The 25,637-nt window shown below is 34.6% G+C and overlaps 1 protein-coding gene and 1 long non-coding RNA gene across 4 annotated transcripts in view; one reads left to right on the top strand and one right to left on the bottom strand.

Moving 5' to 3' along the window:
• The window catches only part of UNC13C (unc-13 homolog C), a 201,049-nt gene extending 176,045 nt beyond the window's left edge, over nt 1-25,004 (top strand). For all 3 annotated transcript variants that reach the window (XM_069798209.1, XM_069798208.1, XM_069798210.1), the window contains 6 exons: nt 472-528; nt 1,634-1,714; nt 6,754-6,901; nt 21,686-21,778; nt 22,507-22,666; nt 23,603-25,004. In XM_069798209.1, the coding sequence (XP_069654310.1) occupies nt 472-528; nt 1,634-1,714; nt 6,754-6,901; nt 21,686-21,778; nt 22,507-22,666; nt 23,603-23,888 (825 nt within the window). In that variant the 3' untranslated portion in view covers nt 23,889-25,004. The remainder of the gene's footprint in view (nt 1-471; nt 529-1,633; nt 1,715-6,753; nt 6,902-21,685; nt 21,779-22,506; nt 22,667-23,602) is intronic.
• Nucleotides 8,441-12,630, bottom strand: LOC138688031 (uncharacterized). The gene is made up of 3 exons (XR_011327076.1): nt 12,217-12,630; nt 11,474-11,523; nt 8,441-10,602 (listed from the first exon to the last, which is right to left on the bottom strand). It is a non-coding gene; the product is annotated as an uncharacterized lncRNA (long non-coding RNA).
• Nucleotides 25,005-25,637: the final 633 nt, after the last annotated feature.

The raw sequence follows: 25,637 nt of genomic DNA, 5'->3' as shown, positions 1-25,637 counted from the left end.
ACCATTATGCTGTGTGTTACTCAGCTGAAGATTTCACTGTAGACAGTTAAGCTTTTGCAGGCTCCTCGGGGCTGCTCACTTACTTCCCATTATGATTATTTAGATTAGCATAGCACCTCAGAGCTATGATTATGGACAAATATCTCATTGACACACTGTATTAAAACAATCCAAGCCTTAGCTTAAAAATATTAAATACAAAGTGAGATAGCAGACAGGAGCACACGAAACCACTATCAACAGAATATGCAATATTTGTATCAAGTATAGGATATTGGAAGGAATCATGCTGCAGGCATTCAACTGCTTGGCCTTATCAACTGAATGGAAGTATGTCTTGTGTAATTGAAATTTTTATTTAGCTTTGCAAAACTGTGGCTTTGGCTAAAGTCCTAGCAGAAAATAAGATCACATTGACATAAAAAGCAAACACATTGTAGTGAGTCTGTTGAATTTTCAATGTGATTGCAGGGGCCCCAGATGATATTCAGTGCAGCCAAAGATCTTGGACAACTGTCAAAACTCAAGGTAATGGAGCCAAATGAAACTGTGAATGGCTTGCTCTAATGAAGAAAATACATGAAATATTAGTGACTGTGAGGCCAAGCCTCATGCCTCATTCTTTATTTATTATAATAAGATTGAATATGGCAGTAACTATTCATAGGTAAGTAATGATTTTACAGTCTCATCAAAACCAAAATAAGATAAAAAGACTGTATGCTTATATGGTAAAGTGATCACTAGATGGGTCAAGAAGGTATCATTCCCATATTGCACAAGTAGGCCTTATAAACATTAAACATCACCAAAAAATAAATTATGAGATCTTTGTGTTCCCTTCTGGAACCAGTTCTGAAAAAAACTCTAATGTAGGAATACTAGTAATTTGTTTCTGTGTATTATTTATGGTATGTATTGAAACACAGCATGTACCTCTACAATAAACTAATCAGCACTACATTACTGAACTCCATAATAGACTTGATGGAGAGCTTAGGTGTTTGATACTGATGTCAGTTGTTTGCCAATCAATTTTGCCATTAGTATTTCAGATTCACGCAGAAATGTGGTAATTTGTGCTTCTATGAATAATTGCTCAGTTTGCTAGAGGAGTTAAAATGTTGCCTAAGTAAATCAGAGGATGCTTATTTTAGACAAAGATTTCACAGGAGTATAGTCACTTTATGACTCAACTTATGTTCTAATAGGAAACCCTTTCTTTTTTTTAAACATATGGCATTAACAAACATTAGTTAAACGGTCAGATTTATTAATAAAATTAATTATTTCAGTATCATCTAATATAATTATTTAAATATAAAATTTAACCTTTTCCCTGTCCCCCAGAACAGAGAAATAATACACCCTAGGAAAAGAATTAAAGCTACACAGATGCTCAGTATTAAATATTAGTTCTTTTTCCCTACAATCTATGTTTTCAAGAAACAACATGATTGCTCTAGGTTATAGTTTGTTGTAAAAGAAGTCTGAAGTTGAATTAATCCCTGTTAATCATAGGAATTTGGGGGGCATTTGGTGGTTTTGTTTGATTATTTGTTTTTCCAAGAACAGACAGGCCATAATACTGTCTCTCTTTCAAAATCAACTGCAGTCTTAACTTGCTTTGCAGGACCATGTGATTCGAGAGGAAGCCAGAAGCCTGACCCTGAGGCAGTGTGCAATAATGGAAGTAGCACTAGCTACTATAAAGGTACAGCTTTATAGTGTTTTTCTGTTCTGTGCTGGAATGACCAAGCACATGATTGACATAAATAACAGATTCTAATATAGAATGGTCCCTTACAATCATAAAGATCCCTTTAATATGTCAAGAACCATTTGATCTTAAGCTCCCTGTACTGACTTGAAAGCAAATGTCTAATAGTCTGCTTGCAGAAAGTCAGAAAAATTATTCTACCAGTTGCAGATAGAACATGTTCCCTTAAAGGAATCGGTGGTTGAAGCTTATCTGATTCTTCTGTTCCTTTACATTTTAGAGTAATGCTTATTATGTTGCAGTATAGCCTCTTTTTCTCCCACAAAGGAGATACTGAGCCTGAAAAGTGTGGTTATTCCCAGCTGCACGCTCCTGTAAACATGTATGATGGTTTTTATAGCACACCAGAAAACAAGGCTTTTAATACCATGCATTACTGTGCACTATTTTAAATTCAATGTCCAGTTGAATTTATCAACTTTTCATGGTTTGGAATTCACCACCTAATTTACTGTCACTCCTAAATAATTGGATTTAATTTATAGATGCCATTTAATTATTCTACACGGTGGTCCCTTTTGAAAACAAAAAATCATATTCATCACACACCTGTTAAAAACACTTCTGAAGCAACTGATTTTTATGCATCCCAACATCTTATTGATGCAGATGTTGGTAATGCATTGCCATAAATGTTTTACATTAGATTTTTAAAAGAAAGAGCCATATTAGAGACAAGCCATCCAACCTTACCTGGTGTTAATCTCATGACTAGAAATACAAATTAATTCATTGGTAATTGATTAAGTAACTCTAGGATTTGACCTCTCTGGAAGGATGAAAGAATCAGGCCATAGGCCAGGTGAAATGTTCACTTCCATTCATTTTTAGATTATTGCATTATGCTCCTAAATGTAAAAGTAAAGAGACTAACAAAGTCTTTTCTTTCTTTCTTTCTTTCTTTTTTTTAATAAAAAAATTGAGACTTTCATATAGTCTTCACAAATTGGGTTTCTGAAGTCAAAAGAAACCAGTAAGGAATATTACTTAATGTACTTACCGGTCTTTATGATCTTTATTTGGAGTAAATAACTTGAAAGCAATCAATTTCTAGAATAACAGCATATTTTCATGTCTGCTGCTGAAGAGACAGCACATCAGGGAAGGTAAGGAGGCAGGTACTTAACTATAAAATTGAAGATCTAAATAAGAGGACATATTCATGATCAAGTCTTGTGCAACAAAATACTGTCTCAAAAGACAAGAAAGAAATATCAGAGAGGGCTCCCAACTGCCATTTTTTGTATTTGCTGTAGAACTGGCATTTCTTTCAGAAATAAAAATAATATTTGGGGATTACTGATGTTGTTGAAACAGAAATGGAACAAAATGCTGAAGTAGTGTGCGCTCCCAAGTTAAGCCCTGTGGACTCCTCAGTTCAGTATGTGAATCTAATTGTTTTCCTTTCAGAGCATTCGTTCTAAACAAATACAAGTTGGGAAAAATGCAAATTCTAACCTTGCCTGAATTTCCAATGCTTAAGAGTCATAGATATTGATCATTTTACTAAACAAAAGTCTAGAATTGGAGGAAAAAGGTTAGAAATAGGGAAAATCCTCTGTTAATTCAGTGTTCTTATCTCTGTGCACTGCATTCATAAATTGAGCAAAATAATGCTCTCTGAAAAACCTATTTTCAAATTGTAAGGCAATGGCATGGCATTATAACCTGCTTACTGTAGTTGGTACATGATATGGCAAAATCTTTTTTTTTCCAAATTACTAAGCAAATAGCCTTGATCATGCAGAAACTGGCCTTACACTATTAGAAAGTGAACAAAGACAAACCTTGTGAGTTAACTCAAGAAAAAAGACTATGTTGATTTAGAAATGCAGTTCATAAGTTTAATGATCAAAATATACAAATTTTTGGCAATGCTAGGTAAATATGGCTTGTTTAAAAGAAAAAAAAAATAATGGCTGCCCAAATAAGAATAGAAGAATGGTAAAAATCACATATGGTATCTGTTCAAAAATTAAGTAACTGATTGTTGTACGGAAGGGAGTTGTGGGGAGGAGTATCTCTGTGCTTGCAGTCTTTTTTATTTTTCCTTTCATTACTCTGATTTTTAGTACCAAAAATTAATTCACTGAGCAACTTACAATTATAATTTAATAGATGATGGTGTTATTAATGCTTTGAAGAGCATAAAATAAAGGAATAATCTTTCATCTTAAACATATATAGCATATCATCAGTCTTTGTATGATGCAAAAAGAACCTTAGCAATTTTTTTTTTTTTTTTCTTCTTACTTTGCAATTTACTGTTAGGAGAATTGGCCTTCTGGCCTCAGTTATTTCAAACTGAGTTACCTCAGCTATCTCATTATCTCAGCCCAGAGATCATGTTCATTGATACCGTTGTTCTAGTTTCCATTTTTGTCTTTGCAAGCACTGTAAACCCAGAGGCACTCTACAAAGTGAAACTACCACCAATATGACTTGTGTTGCATTTGTCAAGTTTTGGCTGAGACTGCAGTGGCTACAGCATTGATTTCCACATACTTGACATTATGCACTTGTGTCTGCACCTTTCATTTGTCAGTGTGACTTTCAAGCCTCTTTTGTCACCTATGAACCTTGAAACCCCGTAGACTGGAGCATAAGTAGCAGGTGAACTATTTTAAGGTTTACATCTCTGAAGAACAGGATATTAGGTGTCCAACTGAATCTGCAAAACCCTTATGTTTACTCATTATTTTTCTGTATTTGCTTCCATAAAATAATGATATGTTCATAGTAGTGGTTTTGCATGCAAAATTTACCATTTATGGGAAAAGCAAAAAAATTAAAAACTCAGGAAGATTAGGGTCAGGTGTCCTTGTTTCTTTAAATGTTAGCTTTCATGGAGCTTTTAGTCCTTTGCAGCTGCTGCTGCAGATAACATTCTATTGGGAGACACAACTAAAAAAAACTCAAAATAATTGTCACAATAGCAGGAAATATTAACAGATTTTAACACTTGCTAATAAACTGATTAAAAGCCTTGGTGAAATCATGAATACACTTTTGAAAAATTAAGACAATAGATATTTCTTTGGTACAGATAGTATGAAATAATTTGCTTGGAATGATACAAAGTATGCAATGATGAGAAGATAAAGGTGATTTAGTCAGAACCTCTTAACTTGACACTAACTGCCCAGATAGGATTAAAACAATATAAAACTTTTCAGCCTGATGACTTCAAGTCCTTTGTTTTGCTCCTACAGATATTTTTTTCCCCTGTAACAGTCAGTAGCCGTCAACACAGAAATGTAAATAATGACTTTGTTAGGAAAAGTACATGTATGTTTCATCTCCTACAAAAATCTCGAGAATTGGAAGGTGAAATGTGTAGACTAACATGCAATGGGCACGTATGAACTGTAGGTCTGCTTTGTCACAGATATGCGTAGGATAAAGTATTAAGTATATATGTATGTATGTGAACAGAAATGCATATATTGCATATATTCCTTTGGCAACACTCCAAAAATGTGAGGAGAATAGATTGTCTATTTACAGTTCCCAACACTCCCTGTACTGAATGGACTAATATTGCATGTCATCAAGTAGTCACGGTGTTTTCCTAAAAAACATTGTTTGCTTTTTTACTCATTAGCTGTTAGTGGGAGCTTTATACATCAATCTTGAGACCTAGAGCTGTAACGTAGACTGTAAAATGCTTTGCAAAGAGAACACACTGGTTTTAAACTTGTGTAGCCAACATATCTTTTCTTTGTAGCTTAAGTGCATTAGTTTATCAACTACTGTTTTGTATAAAATTTTAAGGAAAGTTCTTCATTGAGGGAGGAAGAAGGGAAGAATCTATCCTAATTTTTCTGAAGTCAGCTTTGGGTTTGGAAACACAATATAATACTTGCAATAGTTTACATAGTCAGTGTGACATCAAAGTGGTAAACATATATTTTGTTCCAAATCTAGCTGTGCCAGTAGATCAGGAGTCATCTTTTGTTTAAAGTATTTATGCTAATTTAGCTTTTTTTTTTTTTTTGAATAAAAGAAGCAAGAGAGCACAAGTTATCAGTGTAAGCAGGGCAGCAAAAGGAGGGGTGCTGTTCTGTAAGCAGGCCTTGGTGAACAGCTGGCAGTAATCTCCATCTACACTGGTGCAACCACTTGCAGAGTGATCTGCCCCCATCTTAGGTTTGCAGGAAGCGCTACTGGTGTAGTGGGTTACTGCTGCATCGCTCATAGGAGCGCATAGAGAACTGTGGGTACAGCTGTTCTGCCCCAAAGGAAATTCTCTTTTGAAAGATGAAATTTACTCCCCATGTTCAAGGGCAGTACCAACCCATGAGCTCCTTTTCTCTTCCATCCTCTTCCTTTCACAGTCCAGGAAACCCTAATGTGGTCACTCAAGGATGACACACACATTTCCTGCATATCCACAGTAAAACAGGTCAACATTGGAATCAGAAAAGATAATCACCATGGAAACTTCCATGGAATTTCTAATAATTTCCCAAAGCATAATCATAATTTCAGGCACAATTACAATGCAATGCTAATCCAAAACTTAATATTATAGGAACTTCTCTTTTAAAATTTTAACAAAATTCCCCCTTCCCTCAGAATGAATATATTCTTTACTTGTGCTGTAAACCATGCCTTGATTTTAGAGGCTTTGTTTTAGATAAAGAATTAACGATTCCAGTCTCCAAAAGATAAAAGAACCCTGCAAATATATATATTCAGTTTTGACATAGAAATACTTGAGATCATGAAGACCAAAATTAAAATTTTGTATATTTTTTTTCTCCCACGAGACTTAAATTTTTACCTTTGGAAAGAAGCTCTGTAGTAGAGATGATGACAGTTATCTCAACTGCTATAATCATAAATCTAGCTACACATGCCAGCTGTTATTTTTTAAAGTTTGTGTAAGAATTTTACTTAAAATTTGTGTAACTGAGGCCTCTCTCAGATAATTTGCCTCTCTGAACGACCATATTTGTTTTTCATTTTAGCAATACTTCCATGCTGGAGGGAGTGGGCTGAAAAAGAATTTCCTGGAAAAGAGCCCGGACCTACAGTCCCTGAGATATGCTCTTAGCCTTTACACACAAACTACTGACGCCTTGATAAAGAAGTTTATAGACACTCAGTCATCTCAAAGTAAGTGATATAAGAGAGATATAAGTACATCAAATTACATTTTAAATGCTTTAAATGATTGGCTGCCAATCACATTCTCCAAAAACTGTGGTATTTTAGAGTTTATTGTCACAAATTTGCCCATGTGATGTTACCCCATATCAACTGCTGTTGTCAATCAATGGAGCTTATCTGAGGGCAGTGTATTTATCAGCTTGTCACTTTACATAAAGAATATGTCCCATAGCTCTGTGTGAACATTGAATATCAGGGTTATTTATAGGAGCACTCCACACACAAACAAGGTTGTAGAGGCCATACCAGAGTGCATATTATAATTGCAGAAACAAAGTAAATTCGTAAATTCACAGTAAATTCACAGAGTACATCGGCAGCTTTAGATACATTCAGAGCTGGAGAATATTAATTACTAATCACAAATAACTGCAAAAAGCATGACATATCCCTTAAAGTTTCCTTTTGTGATTAAGAACAATAAATTGTGAGCAACGTGTGCTTAATGTAGCACACTGATTCCACGTTACAGAACGCACACTTCTTCTAGCAGGTCATCTGTGGGTTCAAAAGGAGTAGAAGGTTTCTGTAGGCTAAAATACAGCATTGTCCGTGTCTAGATTTTTTTTCCTTTGTGTGTTTAAGAATTCAGATTCAAAATCATCCTGCTGAAAATGTCACATCCTTTTTTATGCCCACTTATCAAAACGTTGATACTTTCCCAAAAGCAAACCAAGGCAGAGAACATCCAAGAATATGATCGATATTAGGTGTACTTTGAATCTGGACATCAGCAACACTGAAGCCACTTCTTCCTGCTCTAGAATTTTGGTGTAGTGTACCAAAAAAACAGAAACATGAAGTCCTTTTAATTTAAAATATATATACCATTCATTAACAGTGTATTTCAAAAGAGGACTTTCCATGGTTTCAATAAGAGGGCAAGAGTTCATGGTTATACTTTTAGGCAAAGTTTCCTTCTATTTTCAAAAAGAAGCTATTTCTTACCAGTTTTCTTATCAATCTAGGACAGTGTTTTCATACGTCTACAGTACATACAAGAACTGCTTTTATACAGGTAATGCGCATTATATTCCAAGCTGAATGGTTTCTTCATTCTAGAAACTGCAAATTTTTGCATAATAGTAATCTTTACTAGATTTCTTTTTAATGTAATGGGCATTTGTAAAAATGGCCTGTCCACCACTTAATGTTTGGGAAGGAATACAATTTGCTGATCTATAAAGAATTACCCTGCTCCCACTCATGAGAATCAGAAAAGTTTTAATCGGACAGTTAAGCTGCAAATCAATTGCTTTTACCTGTGAAATATAGTATGTTACTCACAGTATAAAAAGCATGAAACATTAGTTTTGCAGCTTGCTCAAAGATTAATTCCAAGGAATTATTTCCCAGGAAGCTTCCATATTAGACTGAGGATCTCTGTTAATAATTCATACATTACAAGTGAGAAAATTGCTGTAAAACTAATATATAAGGAATAGATTCTTCTTCCCCTTCCCCCCCCCCCCCCCCCCCAAAAAAAAATAGGATTAACAGTATGGATTTAGGCAGAAAATTATTAATTACTAGTATATTTTGCTTTTCCTTTATGCATACTTTCATTGTAACTTCAGGAGAAAAAATTATCCAGGTTGTAGCCATAAGCAGAGATCTTTTATAAATCCTAAACCACAAACTTGAATTTTCTGATTTTTCATCATGATTTCAGCCTGAGGTCTGTATTCATTTCTGTGCATACATTAGCATGCCTATATTTGCCCACCAGTATTATTAGAAGTGTAGCCACTGGGAATAGAAGTTAAGGAAGAGTGACTCACAGCTTTTCATCATCCGTTAATGTCTCATTTACAAGAACTAAAAAACTCATCTATTACGACCTCCAGCCTCACAACTGTAGCTGTATCATTAGCATTTAGTTAAAATGACCCTATCTGCAAATCAGAAACTTTCTCTGAAATATAATTAGATTTATATCTGCCCTCATTTTTGTGCAGGTAACCAATCCATAATCAATAGATGGTTAGATGTAATTAAACTCAAAGCAATGGAAAAAAGAATACTTTCGATTTAAAGAAAATAGCATATTGAATAACAACCATGTAGATGAAAGTGGATGCTCAGTTTTCTTGTAATGACAACTAGAATCAGACAATAATCAGGCTTACTTTTAAACACAGGTGAAGATATTTTTTCATTTGCCATGATTAAACTGCAGTGGTTCTAAGAAACTGAAGGGCAAAAATTTGTTTGATTGGTGCAAGGAGGGGGAGTTACTTTCGCCACCTAGAAAGCATAATAGCTATGTAAAAGTGTATGTTACGGTCCTTGATACTTCCTATATTCATGTACATGCAGGGTCAGGTTCAGTATGAATAACCAAATTATCTAAGAATATGCTTTTGCACCATTTCTAAACAAGGATGATTGCTTGAACCAGAGCTTTGATTCGCAGCCTTTGTGCCTACACATTCCTAAATAGCTTCCTGGAAACAATTTGCATAGACAGCATTAATAAAAACATTCCTAACTTTTAAAATGCTGACTTACTCCCAGGGATTCATAGTTTTTCATGTGGTGGTTTCAATACACTAAATAGTTGAAAGCTAAACTCTTATTGTCATTTTCATATACACCAGGAGGCTATTGTTATGGACGTATGCTTTAAAAGCAAATTATCACACAGGACTAATGATGTTAACTGCGATGATCTTACTCTGATAAGTTTTCCTTTTCAAAGCACTGCTACAGACTCTCAAGACTGTTTTCAAAACAGATAAGCATTTGAATAAGTAAATGACACTACAGAGCATAAACTGGCAGTAACTTTTTGAGTAACTGACAACATTGCTTTTTCTTTTATTCTTTTTTCTTCATATAATGATTTGCCATTTAAAAGGAACGTGAAAGTTGTAAATTTAATCCTCACTCAGTGTTGTGAAAACAAATCTGTAACCACACTATGAAAATGAAAGATAAAAGAAAAACGTTGTCTGTACCAACTCTATTAGCAAATACAGATTAGCATGCTTGGTGACATAGCTTAAGTTCTGTCATATGCTGTCATATTAAACACATGTCTTTCTGCCTGGCACAGGAGGAGAGAGAGGTTTCTCTTCTCCTATTACATCCCTACTGCTATCCCAGATCTGCCACACAGTTTCAGCTTGTTTGGAAATTAAATACTGCTGAGACTCTGATTCTTACGGATTTTAACATTGGTATCAATATGATAGTAAGGGGGGAAGGAAGGAAACATCTATGTTTGTCCCTTAGTATAAAAAAAAAAAGAATTTTATTTCCAGGAAAATAAGCAAAAGCTGCCAGCACTTGATCTATTTTAATCCCAGCCCAGAAGTGTAAAATTTGTAGAGCAGCATTCTCTTTTGCAAATAAATTTTCAGTATTGTTTGGTAGGAAAACTTTTACAATTTTACATACAAAGAAATTATAAACTGCTAAAGAAATTTAGTTCCACTTATCTGAAGTTCACATTTAATATTAAACAGGTGATTAGTCCAGGTGATACTGCATTGCCTGTTGTAAGCACATTCTTTTGGATCAGGGTTTTCTTCTTGTTCAACCATACACTAGTGTTAGCGCTGCCAAGAACCATTTCATGGAGCAGGTCACTTTTAGAGTCTCCAAAGTGAACATTGATGTAGACCTAAAGGATTTTGAAAAACCTAAAGGCAGTTTAGTGAACAGAACTGCGTTTAAAAGCCTGAGTGACTAGTATCTTACACACTGTATGTGGTCATTGATAACTCGGTAAAGAGCATATGAAACACAGCCGAGTGATAATCTCATAGCATCACTACACCATTACCAAGCCGGTCCCCTGAGTTTCAGATCTCTGATTGATTCTGTTTCCTTTGGACTTTTGTCCACTGTAAATTGTCAATTTTAGATTGGGCACTACTAATAATACACATTACGTCATACTGTAAAAGTGATTTTTTTTTTCTCCTCTAAATTCAGCTGCAGGATAACATTTTTGCATAATTCAGAATATAATATGGATTGTTTTCAACATCTTTTGTGACCAAACAATTTTTTGTGCACGCTACACTTGTGCCAAGCATGAATCAGTTGTAAAACAGTTGCGCACTGCCAAGCCTGACCTATAAAACCTTGCTCAGTTGCAGGGACGTGGGGGTTCAGTGCTGTATGGCTAAAACACACCATGGCTGGCTAACAGCTGGGTGGCAGCCAGCGAGCCAACACGGAATAACATCAAGGAAAGCTCAAAGGTTTCTGCAAAAGTCCGTGTATTTGTACACTAATGTATTTATACAAGTTGTCAACATACAACAACTCTAGACAAAAAGGTAAAATTTCAGTTCAGGCAGGACAAGCTGATTTTAACTAAACTTGAGCTAAATTCAACCGCATTTTCACAATCAAGACAAAACTATAAAAGCCAAAGAACAAACTCTCACAGTATTTCTCCATTTCAGAAAAGAAGGAACAGACTCAGAACACTGAAGTAAAGCTACATCCATATCTATTGCCCTACTGTACAAACTTTCCTACTCTATGGTATATTTGACTTACTGTTACTCAAAGCTCAGACCAGTCCTGCTGATGCTTCTCAAAATTTGTTCCTAAAAAAAAGAGAGAACTTTCAGCCTGCCACTCACCTTTTTACTGAACTAAGTTATACCTTCAGCTTTTAGACTACTTGAAGGATATCAAATTAAAAGGACAATTATGGCTGTGGTTTAGTTTAGCAACTGTCTTAAATCTTCAGTAATTGCATAAACTCTGTGAATGTTTACACTTGGCTAGCATCAACTCTAATAACATTTGGACAAATATGATTTTAGTTTTAGCAAACTACATAAAAAGACAGCACCTCAAACATTACAGTGTCCTGAATTTGCTCTTATTTATTGCCACTGTAGCATCTAAAATGGTTACTTATTGGAAATAGTTAAAGAAATATTTTTTCCTACAAATTTACAGCAGCTTAGTTTTATAAACTTTATTAGAGAATGCTACTGTTATTGTAAGGTATACAACATAGCAACCCATAGCGGCAGGACTACAATATATATTTTAGCTTGACTTTAAAGAGTTTGTATAACTTAAGCAGAAAAATCAATACTCATCGAGCAACATGGAGCTCATACTAGAATCCCTACTTGAGCATTTAAATGGCTGCAGAAAACGCTATTCTTTCACATCAGCTGATTTGTATCGGATTTCTTCATTCTTGTGCTGGACAATTGAAAGCTAAAAAGGGAAGCAGCATCCGAAAACAAGAAAAGATAATAAGCAGAATTAAAAGTATTTACCTAATGAGAATGAGTAACTGTAACAGTAACTCCATACTTGTCTCGTGAAGCCACCAACATAGGGAAGGAAATTACATGATCAAAAGTGAAGAGAAATTCTTTTCAACTGCCAAACCAAAATTCAATTTTGTGTTCCTTTGCAACCTGTAATAGTGCAAGACAAAGCAGAACCTCACTATCTTCTGTCTTCTTAAATATACAGAATCAGATTTAAATACTAAACTGATAGTTAACTTAGAAAACAGCAACATACTATAGTTTAGGCAAGCAGAGAGATGACATCAGACTACAGAAAATAAAAATCATTTAACAGCTCTTATAAGCAAAAAAGGATTTTTTTTCCTGCTCTTTTGTGTGTCAAAACTGTTGTATTAACTGTCATATTTTGAAAGCTATACCTGTATTCTATCATGAACTTTAAGTACTACAGAGTATTTCCAGTTCTCTCATAACATACACTTTAGAGAGAATTTAACTCAAGAAATAATCCCTACTTCATCCACTGTAGTTTCAAATTGAGGTCACAATCATGTGTTACACAACCTTATTTCATGAAAGAAAAAAAAATAGACCTGCATTATAAGCTGCAGAAATCAGCATACAATTGCAAGGAATGTATAGTAATGAACAACAGAAAGCATAAGAACAATGAAGAAACTTGCAGTATTACAACTAGTAGAAGTATTCTAGCATATGCTAATATCAAAATAAATGCATTCAGAATAGTGGCAGAAAATAAATATTTTAAAAGTTCACATATTAAAAAAAACAGACTGCTGGTGAAGCATAAGGTTTTTACAGAATGTTCACTTAAGAGGCTGTCACAATAGAAAATTTCTTTGGTTACTCCTTAAAAGAAACAGTAAAGCACCTAAATTAGAAATATGTTGCATATTACAGTTTATCTTAAGTCTTTGAGAAAATTAACACAAGCTACTGCTATCCATCAGTTCTATGACATTAGTTTTAAAAAATAACTTAAGGGTATCAGTGGAGCATTCACTACATACGTAAACCTGTTAACTTGAGAGGCTATACTTGCCTGCACGTTGTCTGGTTAAAACGCTGGACAGTGTGTGTGTATATATACATATACATGCACACACACATACGGAGGGATGGATGGATAATGCTAACTGGATACTCATCTCCCATGTCAAAGCTGGCTCATCCCTGGTTTCTTACCGTACGGACATTACAAGTGGCTACAGGTAACAGAGGGTCATAACGGGGTTGGGCAATTGCCAGCCCTCATCACATGAAGCATGGTTTACACTAGGCAGAGATGAAGGGGAAGTCCTTAACGGGGGAGATTCCACCCGGACACTCAAACCAGTACTTTCTACTCACAGAATAATATTCTGCTTTTATATTATGCTCTCTGAATTCCTCATATCACTCTGTCTGACATTACAGAAATTCAAATAGGAGAGAATGTATTTTGATGGTGTGGCTTTGTACAATTAAGAGGCTTACAGATGCTGCAGAATCTTCTGTCAACCTTAATACCTTCACATCAAGTGATCCTTAAGACAAATGATTCCTGTTTTCTAATCAAATACAAACCTTCTAAATCTTTTCATGGCAGCCTGGTGAAAGAAAGGTTGCTGAAAGTCAGTATTAAATGAAAATTTTAAAACATGCACTCAAGATTTTCCTCTAAATTACAGAAAGCCTCAGCATCCTGTGGAAACTAACTTGATTAGTCACCCTGATCTTTTGTCTTCTAATAAATTGGCAGATGAACCCCAGACAAATATATGTATTTTATTGGCATTGTTAATCAGATCATGACAAATGTTTCTCTGAATTAAAATGCTGACTTCATAGCTTGTGTAATTCCTGGAGGACTGGGTACTGTGAAAGCTTGAATATTGGTTCAACCTTTTCATTCTTATGTCCTATACAGAAAATAAGGTCAAAGTATAGGTCCAGTATTTAAATAAATGGTCAGATTTATGCTGAAGCAGCTAGCTGGCAAATGGGATAGGATAGGGTTAGCACACAGCAATGTTGCCTGTTCAGCGGTTTTACTGCCTGGCTTAGAGTGCTTAGTGAGCTTTTCTAAGTCTCAGGTACTAAAATCATGTCATGCATGATGATTAGTTTGCAGGTAGTTGTTTTTCTTCCAAACTAGATTTCTAATCCTCAGAGAGGTAAAGAAGGTCTTGAAATCCTGAATCCTAGAAGCCACAGTAAAAAAAAAAAAAAAAAAAAAAAAAAGAGAGGGAGAGAGAAATATGCAAACCTCCATAGATTTAGGAACTTTTAATACAGCTATAAAGATTGTTTTAGAGCCTAGCTTATTATCTTTGACTACTATGGGGCAAAAATACTGCTAAAGTCACCACTTGCAACAACTTTATGAGTGCCTGTATGAGAGGAGGAGAAAGTCAAGAAGCTACAAAAGTCCAGAAAGAAAACAGTCTTTAAAAGAGCATCTAGCCCCAGAACTATAAAAATATAACAACCCCAGACATTACAAGGAGGCAGTGCAGACATACAGAGAGAGACTTGATCAAATAACTATAAAGTAAAGGGAAAGGCTGAAAAGTTCAAGTAGGGCAGAAAGGAACAATGTGAATAATCTAAAGTTGATTATAGATCCATGCCAACTGGAAGAAGAGAAATACCAAACACTGACATGGTAATATGAATCTGAGTAATGAGCAAATTATGAAATTCCAAGATGAACAAAAGAAAAAAAAAAAAAAAACCAAATTTTTGTCAAATTTCATCTTACCTTTTTATTGTTATCATTATTATTATATAAGCACTGATTGCTTCAATGCAAAACACATTAGTATTTAAAGTCAGATGGGTGTTTGGTAAATCTCAGATTTCTTTTCTGTTTAATGAAGTACTCCCTTTACATAAAGTAAAATACTTAATTCATGTTTATTTTCTCAACCTAGGGGTCATTTCAGCCCTTCAATAAATGTAAGGAACCATGAATGTATGGAAAACTGGAATATAATTGTGTGAAGAAAAAAAAAAATAGTAAATTCAAGTAAACAACTTCTGACAATATATTTTTATACATTCAATAAATTCTGACATTCAGGGCATTCCTTTCAAAGCAAATAATAGATTATTACGTTGTAATGACTGCAGATAGTATAAAAGCCTTTCAAATACAAATAGGAGCTCTGTTTTCAAACACCTGAGAACAGACATCGATCTCTTTTGGACACTGTGTAGACTGCTTGACGGATTCCAGCTTCCAGAAATGGAATCAATTCTCTCCTCAGAGATACCTAACTTCCTGCATTAGGATGGGGATATAGTACATTTCTGAGTTCTCTGGAACCTGAGCTGAAAAAGACCATGAATCTAGATCCACATCAGGCTTTGGACACCCAGCTTCTGGTTTTGGTGACAAAGTCCAACCCTTATTTTTCTACTGAATTTTGCCTGAATTTCCAAAAAGCTCCAGTTTTGACTATATCTCCTTGTCCCATATCTCTACTCTCTCTCTTATGCATACACTCTGACAACTTAACCATATACTTAAGGCTCAACAGATCTATAAACTGGACAGAAGGTATAGGAAAAAAACAATCCAGCTTGCTAACTGCCAAGATGTCTTTTTTTGAATAAACCAGAAATTTTTGAATAAAACACAAGTTTCCAAGCAAGTCCTATGAAATTTGTGAACACAATGCAAGTTTGGGGAAAGACTTGTAGAGACAATGGAAGGTGTAAGAACATCTGCATATTGTCCTCATAAATATTTTGCAAAAAAGTGAGTCTTACTTTTACAATATGACTGTATAGTTAGAATTATCCCTGCAAACACCACTAAACAAGAAAGGACACTGCACAGACCACAAACACTTTAACAATCAATGCTTTTGGAGTTCAACAGTAAAAAAAAAAAAAAAAATTAAAAAGAAAGACAAGAAAAAAGAATTCAATCTGTTTTTATTGAAAGCTCTAACTGTTACTGGATGAAACAAAAAGAATATGCCTCTAGCTAAAGAACAAAAAAAACATTCCATTATTCTTCTCTTTTGCTACTAGATTACTTCGCAGCAGAAAAAGAATCCTTGTTTGCAAGCGTGCCCCCTTAATATCTCTCTCCCTCTCTGACACACAATTTGCTACTTTCATTCTTTATGCTGTGAGAAACAGACCCTCAAATAAAGCCTTCTCCAGATTAAGGATTTTACATGAAACTACTAGGAGGAAGAATGATGAATACCAAAAGATCTTAAAGCATTTCCAAAAGAAAGAATTGCTATCATAAGATAGAACATAAGATAGTTGGTGTTCCATATAATGAAACAATATGTTAACCCAGGATTATACAACCATTTTCAAACTCTGTACTACAGGCACAGAGCTGATTGATTAAAGAGAAGGCTCGTATGACTGAGTGCAGGGACAAATTTTTTTTTCTCTTAGGGTTCAGTACTATGTATTTCTGTCTGACTTTTTTACACCATCAAATTACTGGGTTTTCACTGCTCGGTTTTCAAGGCTGCTGTGTTTCGCTTTCTTATAGCTACCAAATTTTGCCATGCTGAACTGTAACTAGAACAGATTGCAAGATTGCTAACATTTGAATACAATACCAGATAAAAACTAACTTTGTTAACAGATAAGTAAGTCAGGCAATACCTTTTCAGACACAGCAATTTTATCTTCCATAAATACTTCTGTGTGAGAATTTGCATTGTTATGTAAACTTTCCTATGTTTATATTAGAATATATAGATAGTGCAAACTTTGGCCATAGCTACAGTGCTGGTTTTAGTAATTATGTATGCAAACTCTACTATCTTAAATACTCATAGCAGCATAACTCTGGTAGTCGGAGTGTCAGAGCTGAGACCTATGAACAGTCCAATGATTAGCTCAGCTTCTCAGATGTGTTCTACCACTCTTATTGAGGTCCCTGCTGCATACCAATGCTCCTAGTAGCCCCAAAACAGACTACTCTTAATATTTTCCTTTTTTTTTTTTTCCCCCCCAAGAAATTATGAAAGCATCCTAGTTTCCATGCCCCAATTTCCAGAGCAACTGGAAAGTACACTCCATCAGAGGTACTGCTCCTGCTATTTCAAGGATGCTAGCTCATTTTCTGTGAATCCCATTTATTTCTGCTGGGCTCTTTTTTTCATGCAAACCTAGAAGTTAGTTTCCAAAGTCCTCCTGACAGGAAATTTTTTTCAAACTTTTTGCTGCTAAAGGATCAAGCAGGACAAAGAACCCCTTTCACAGAAATGTACTTTTGTCCACAGTCACAGACTATTTCAGTAGAAGTCACTGGCATTTAACAGGAATATTATTCTAGAGAATATAGATAGTTTCTGGTTTAGTTTTACAGAATATACATGACTCATTTTTCCACTTGTATTTTCTGCTATTTTCCCTACCTGAGTCCACAAGTTCACACTTCTCCAAGGGTACATACTAAGGAATAGAAGACAGAACAATTAGTTTCTGTATGCATATGTAGCCAATATGACTATCATGACTGAGAAACATTTGACTAGGTCCGTGGTCCAAAATGGCTCTCTTCTGTCAAGATCATTAGGGCTATAACAACTATCACATTGATGACATTCCAGGTGCTAAATGGACATTTTGTCTATTGAGGAGCAAGCACCTTTGGCCAGAGGAAATATTTTCACTCCTTACAGTTTGTTTGCTGCGATAGAATGACTGCAGTTTAGATGCAGGTGATCACTTTAAAACCCACCTATGAGAGGCTGCTGTATTTTGATTCATATAAATAACCTAACAAAATCTAAAGCAGAGTTCAGAGTGGAAGCAGTAATAGTTAAGCAACCACAAGGTTTCAGGCAGCATGATTTGTAAATTTGTTAAGCTTCTAATGAGATATATTACAGTACTAAAGGAAGAAAAGTGCAATCATCCTCTGCAGTGCAGGGCTAGATATTTGTTGTCAGTTAAATTGACTTGTTAAATGTGGTAGGATAAACGGACCTTTCTACAGTGCAATCAAAATCCCTAATTCCTGCTGTGACTTTACAAGAACTGATAGCAAGAAAACAAAACAGCAGAAAAAGACAGATCAGTCTTTAAAATGAAGTGCCATAGTTCTTGAATGTCAACAAAAGCTGCTATAAGCAAATACTGAATGTCCTACAATTGTATCTCTAGTTTGTTCAGCAGGTCAGAGAGAAAGAAAGCGGGGGGGGAAGCAAATGCAAGATGGATGGGGTGGTAACTGAAAGAAACCATGCTTATATTCTAGACTCCACTAGAAATTGTCTCTGCTGGCTAAGACATTCTGCTGCAGAAGTTTCCTTAGCAATAGTGAAATATAGGGTCATTTTAAGGTCAGCTGTTTTCAGTATAAAGCTGTATGGTCTTTTACACAGATTTCTTTATAACCGTATCAAACAGTACTATAGACACATGACTAATCCCACTATATATTTGCAGTACTACTTAGGGCACTATTGTGAATTATGGACTACTAGGAAAAGGAAAGAAAAAGATCAGTTAGGAGACCATTGCAGGGATATATTTGCATAGTTAATAAAAAAGTTGGAGAAACAGAACAAGACTTACCTTGTAGATTCATAGATTTTGTCGCAGTAAAATCTAATGTGTCATTATTACAGATTAACACAGCACACTCCATTATTACCATCACCCACAGGTTGCTGCATAAGCTATCTAATGAAAATGCTAATTGTTTTCTTTTAAAACATTTCTGATTTCTCCTAAAGAGGTTTTGGGCTTGGGGTTTTTTAAGCTAAAAGCTAAAACAAGCAATCAACACTGGCTGATATTTTCAGTGATATTCAGGATCAGCCTGACTCACCTTCCACTGCAGTCAGTGGTAAACTATTATAAATTTTGATTGGGAGAGAGTTTGAGAACTTCTTATACTTTCTCTCAGTACATTCAGTTTATCCTATCCATTCAGTGTCCCTATGATTTAGATTTTACAAATTCCTGGTTCTCTTCTCCTGTCCAATTTGGCAATGAAAGCTTTTTAATCAGAACAAAAGATTAATGACTTATAGTGTGTTAACTCAAACTCCATAGTCAAGGATGGCTATATGTGGTATCAAAAGCATTATTCATAAAAAGGTCTACCACCACAAAAAGAACCTGTTAAGGTTGAATTCCGTGCAGTATGTGAGAATTTGAAAAGGTAGAATTTCACAATACGAAAGAACAAGACAGATTTATGCTCTAGAAGCTCCAGTCTCTACTCTCTTTGATTTAATTTACAGCATCAGAAAGCCAATGAGAATAACCTATATATAAATATATATTATATATAGTATTGGAGTACTAGTCCAGATAAGCTGCCTTCTGAATTTTAGGTGTTTCAAAAAAAAAAAAAAAAAAAAGTTGGTGTCTTCATTTAATTCAAGTTAAGTAATCCACACAAATATAAGGGAAGGTGTTTTCCCACAAGTCAGCACACTGGGTTAAATGTAACTCCATTAAAACCACCACATTTTATATAATGAAAATGAGGCCTTTTTTAAAATCTTGTTTTTCTGGACAGAATAATTTTATATAGCACTTCACATTCGAAACAATTTTTTTTTAAATTCATAAATAAATTTTATTTCAAGCAGCAGAAACTCAGTGTCAATATTATACTACTCACTGACACATGGTCTAATGTGTTTGCAAAAGAAAAGGAAATCAGCTTTAACTGTATGACCTTGACCAAATTAGTATTTCCTTTCTCTTGCTAAATAAAAGCTAATTTTACTGTACAGTCAGATAATACATTGTTTTACTCTTCTAAATAAAGCTATTCTACTGATTTTATTTAGCTTTTGTAGCCCATTTCATTCCTATCTTTTTATAGATGTTCTTAAAAAAAATTTTGTATTATTTACTGTGAACAAGATGTAGAATGACTCAGCAACTTAATTAGAGATCTTGTATAGTGCAGCTTTAACTAATTATCCAAATACAACAAGTTTAATGGCTGTTACTGAAACTAGACTTTTGTCATTAAAAATCTGATGTCTAACAAATTGCCTGTTTACACATAAGCAGTGGTCCAAGCCCTCTGGCTGATACTGAAATACATCTAGCAGCAAAATTTGTACAGGTATCCTAAAATTCAGAAGTAGCAGCTATAACCAAATTAAGATACCGAGATTGTACAGTTTTTACTAAAACACTGTTGACTATGATTCAAAAGTGGATTCATGACAATTGCAAGCCAAACTCGCCTGAAAGGTAGAAAATGCAGAACAGTGCTCAAGGATTCTGAGCAAGTTAATTGAGCACTGAATTTCCACATTTTGATGAATCAGGAAAAAAAACTTGTTCTCTGAAGCAGTAACGCTTGGGGTAAGAGTATTTAATTGACCTTCCAATGTTCAACCAGTGTAGAGAACGTAATTAGAGATCATGCCAACACAACAAATAAACATCACTGTAGAACACATTTCTAGGAAGCCACTGATGGTGAAATCCAGAAAAAACTACACATGATAAAGGGGGAAAAAATATATTCTGGGTATAAACTAATTCAGGGTGGGGAAAAAAAATTCCCCAGTATGATTACACAAGACACCCCTCTTCTCTGTACCCCTTCCTTAATTCCTGCATGAGCTGCTGGAAAACTTCTAAAGGAATGTTTGCTTCTTCTCACATATATAAGGTTGGGGAACCAGTGGGTAAGGACTTTCTGTATAAATACAAAGAAGATAAATTCTTTCCTCTGCTAACCCACAGAAACAGTAGCCAGTTGTAAAGGGGTAGTAATTTGCTTCAGTATATGGTTCACAGAGGTTACACCGGGGAGGAAGTACACAGTTCACAGAGTTCAACATTCACAGTCATCCAATTAAAGAACAAGTAAACACACCCAATTTTGTTAATATTGTACTGTTATTATCTGATACATTAAAGGACCTTTCAATACACGCTGAGAGTCCTTTTAAGGAATCATTATGAGCAAACTGACTTAGAACCTGCACTGGTGCTCAAAAGTAAATACTTCCAAAATTCAGTTCCTGGCTCTTCTGCCATCCCTGCAACCTTCCCTTTTTTCTTTAAGCCCCTGTGTCTATGCTAGTGCAGAACCTTTAGTAATTTGCTTAGACATAACCCCCAGCAAAGGATTAATCAATAACAATACAGAAATAACTCTCCAAATGTGTACTTGCAATAAGATTTTTGGGGTGCACATGCAAACAAAGTTTGACAAAACCACCAACTTTTGCATTTCAAGATGCAAATGCACCTAATATTAACCAGAATGGAAGGTTCCAGATGGAAGGCTTTTTTTTTATTTTACTGAGGCACTTTACATAGACATTTGCAATTGCTAGGTACTTTTGTGGCAAAATCACTTATAAATCTATAACTGATTCCCACTTAAATGTGAAATATATGTCAGAAATTTCTAAGTGTTTCTGACAGAAAATACAGCTCACCTTTTTTCACTGTCTATTTCTCTTGATGTATTGAGAAGCCAAGTGTGCTAATCTACTAATTATTATTTCAGGTCAAACCACTAATAATTCAGTGGGTGAGATATCTATACACGTGGATGTCTCCACACATCCTGGAACTGGTGAGCATAAAGTCACTGTAAAAGGTAAGTTTCAAATAGCTAATTTTAAAAAGAAAACAACAAAGTCCAAAACACCCAAGCACTACATCCTAAGTAAAACATACCAATAATGAAATAACAAGTGTTAAGTATTACAGTACTTTTAAAGCTATGAGTATGCTTCAGATGACTAGGATTGTATTTTTACCTTGCTCAACATCACCAGAAGTTAAGATTATGCAGGTAAGTACTATCTATGCTTGTCTGTGTAGACAGTTAAAAAGTATTATTATACAAAGTTATAGGGTTATAAATTCAAATGTGCCAAATTAGACTTCTGATTTGCTTGCATATAATTTATTTTTCCAAAAGCTGTAGAAAAGCTGGGTGATGAATGACTGCACCAAGACTTTAAAAGTTCCATTTTTAACAAAATTCCTTTGTTCTGCACAACCTGAATTCCAGAGGAAACCCAGTATCATTTAGATTAGTATAAGCTGAATTTTTAATTACAATGAAGGTAGCAGACAAAGGAGCTGCTGATGTAAAGCATTTGTAAAATATATGTTTATATTTGCTACTGTTGTAACTGAAAGTAGTCAATCTTACTTGGCAGAGAACAGGCAGAACTCCTCCTGAGCTTCCAGGTATTGGTATCCTATAGGAAATCTCTCAGGTCACCTTTCATTGGCTATACAAAGTCATGCTGGATAATTAATTGGAACTCTTCCAATGGAATTTTATTTAACTTCATTTCTTTTATTTCTTTATAGTTGTAGCAATTAATAATCTACACTGGCAAACAACAGCTATGTTCCGGCCATTTGTGGAAGTTTGCATATTAGGTCCTAACCTAAGTGACAAGAAAAGAAAACACGGAACCAAGACAAAGAGCAACACCTGGTCACCAAAATACAATGAAACTTTCCAATTGTAAGTCTTCTTTGTCTGTTAATTGTATATTTTATGCAAATTTTGTTAGAATTTCTTGTGGTTAAACCAGTAAGAACATTAAAAAAAAAAATCCTAAGGCCACTATACACATCAGAGTCCATAGATATAGACTCCACTTCAAAATTATTTAGTAATTTGTATCTTTTTTTTGTATGAAGACAAATGACAACCACTAAGCTTTCAGTCTTCCAAAAGCTGGTTAAAATGTACATTTCCCTACACAGGAATAATTATTTATATATCTAGGAATCTATTTGCCTAAGTGGCAATCTGGACTGAAGCCTTTATTATTACTGCTAGATATCCGGGCCTTTATGACTGTTGAGATATCTAAATATGTAAAGGGTGGTGTATGGTTAATGGTATAATTTATCACTATTATTTAATCCTTAAAGCAATAAGAAATTGTCACCTAACCTGGAGTTTTAAATTTAGTACTTCTTATAGCACCTCTCACCTATTTACTCCTCCTCCCCTTTCATAACTGAGACCCTGACTAAGACAGAGTTCACTTTCTCAGTGTCTGACAGCAAAGCTCCTTTTGAGGCTTGCTGCCAGTGATTTTCTTTATTTTTTGCAGTTGATTTAAAGATGTGGTTGTGATAGTTGTGGAACTAGTTGAATATTTTAGGTACTTTCTAGGGAAAGGTAACCATGTTTATTTCAGATATTGAGGGAATGATGAATTCTCCGTTTCTGTTCAGGTCAGTGCGAACAGAGACTACATCACCAGTAGCATCTGACAGGTTAACTGTGTAGAAGGTTTAAAACTATATTCTGTTGCAACAAAATGGAACTACAAAAATTAAACTACCACTATCGCTTTAATTTTTACAAGATTTCTAGAGTACGTTCATTCCTTAGGGGAATTAAACAGAATTCCTTGTTCTAAATTTATATTTTCAATCCATGCAGCATTTTGAGTAATGAAGATAAGCCAGGAGCCTACGAACTTCACCTCTCAGTGAAAGATTACTGCTTTGCTAGGGAAGATCGCATTATAGGAATGACAGTTATTCAGCTGCAAAACATAGCAGAGAAAGGTAGCTGTGCGTCTTGGTACCCCTTGTTGAGAAACATCTCTGTAGATGAAACTGGGTTAACAATTCTTAGAATACTTTCTCAGAGGACCAATGATGAAGTTGCTAAAGAATTTGTAAGACTTAAATCAGAAACAAGATCTGCTGAAGAAATAGCCTAAAATACCCAAGTAATGCAAGATTGTCACCGCCGAGAACATAGATACAATGCTGTTGTCCGAATAGTGCATGCATGTGCAAATCCGTGGGAATGTTTAACTATGTTTTCAGTGTTTGCCAGTACTTATGTACTATATTTGCAAGGTATGTCAAGATGCTGTATACCTTTTATACATATTTTGGTCTTTGGTAAAGTAATTGTTCCAATGAAGTGCCAAAACTAAGATTAAGAGTAAATGTTTCATCGTATCTTTTTAAATGTTGATTTCACCTCATTACAATTCCTTTATTTTTTAACATTTATTAATAAATAATTAGCTTTTTTAATTTATAAATAAGTTGTCTCTGTTAAACTACTGTATTGCTTATTCTAAATTAAGTTACCTCCCTTACTATTATTTTTAAAAAGATATACGTACTTTTCTTCAAACTCATTTTATGCAAGCCTCATTTTAGGTATCTTGCTGATAACTTTTTCTATCATTACTACAGATGCAGTTACTTATAGAAAGTGTTTGTAATTTTATAATTACCAATATAAAGTAATGTTTTTTGCATAAAAACTGAAAAAGGATGGAAATATTTTATGCTAATCTTTTTCCAACCTTTCATAACTATCACTGTGAAGAAATGCTGTTAAAGCAAGTTCTCAAGAAGCTGTGCTTATCAGAGTTTGCTACAGATGTTTGATATCTTGAGATAACTTTGTTCTTCAAAACTGCCAAGGTTATATCATATTTGTATTAAAAGAGTAAGTCAGTATCTGTAGAAAAAGACTGCCATACAGTACAGCATATGTGCTTTTAAAAAATCATTTTTTAAATGATATGGTACTGTACAAGGCTTAGTAGTTTGGAATATGTAATGCCGGTTTGTGGTTTGTTTCTAGAAATTGTTTATGAAAAGAAAAGATGCTGTTAGCATTTTCACTCAGAGTTATTAACGTTGCTTTACATACTTAGCTGTAACATCAGTTAAGTGCTTTATTTCTTTATTTTTTTTAGAAAAGTTCAACAGTTTGTACTTATGCAACATTACTATGTATTGCACTAAAGCAAATTCCGTGTCCTGTAAATATATTTAGTGAGACATTGTAAAATAAAGTATGAAGAAGCTGCTTTCTAGTTTTGTCATTTGATATTATTTATGTTCTATAGCTTTTATGTGCATGTGAAGCCTATGCAGTGGGCTTACAATATAGCTTTGTAATATATCACAGTACAATTTCCAGTGTTTAGCATCTGGCTTTTTATAAGTGTAAGATTTGATATGTCAGTGTTCTAACAAATGATAATAAACAAGGTAGGCATATATATATATAAAAAATATAATGTTCTGTAATAATACATATAATACACTGAATATTCTATAATAATACACATATTTGTCATTGGTTTTGGTTACAAGTGCTTCTAATAACACAGATTGGAGTTTTCAGCTTTGTTTAGGGAAAAAATAAAGGAGGACATATAGCTAGTATGCTGCTGCCAGTCTTTTAAAAATGTAGTACGTGACTCCACATAGGTAAACCAGAGTCTTTCCAGGATATCCTTTTGAGAGATATTTAGATGAGATTTTAAGGATGTCTTTCAACACCCTTAATCCCCTTGCTTGAATACTAAAAAGTAGATTTACCATAAGTATATTTAGACATTAGAGAAGATCTGCACAGCTTTTAGAGAGTTAATAACACTACACTAAGATCATAGCGGGGAGGGGATGGAACCCAAGTTATCTTATTAGTGTATATC

This window comes from Haliaeetus albicilla, chromosome 12 (genome assembly GCF_947461875.1).
Source record: "Haliaeetus albicilla chromosome 12, bHalAlb1.1, whole genome shotgun sequence".
Classification (NCBI taxonomy): Eukaryota; Metazoa; Chordata; class Aves; order Accipitriformes; family Accipitridae; genus Haliaeetus; species Haliaeetus albicilla.
This window is presented reverse-complemented; position numbering and strand designations above follow the sequence as displayed.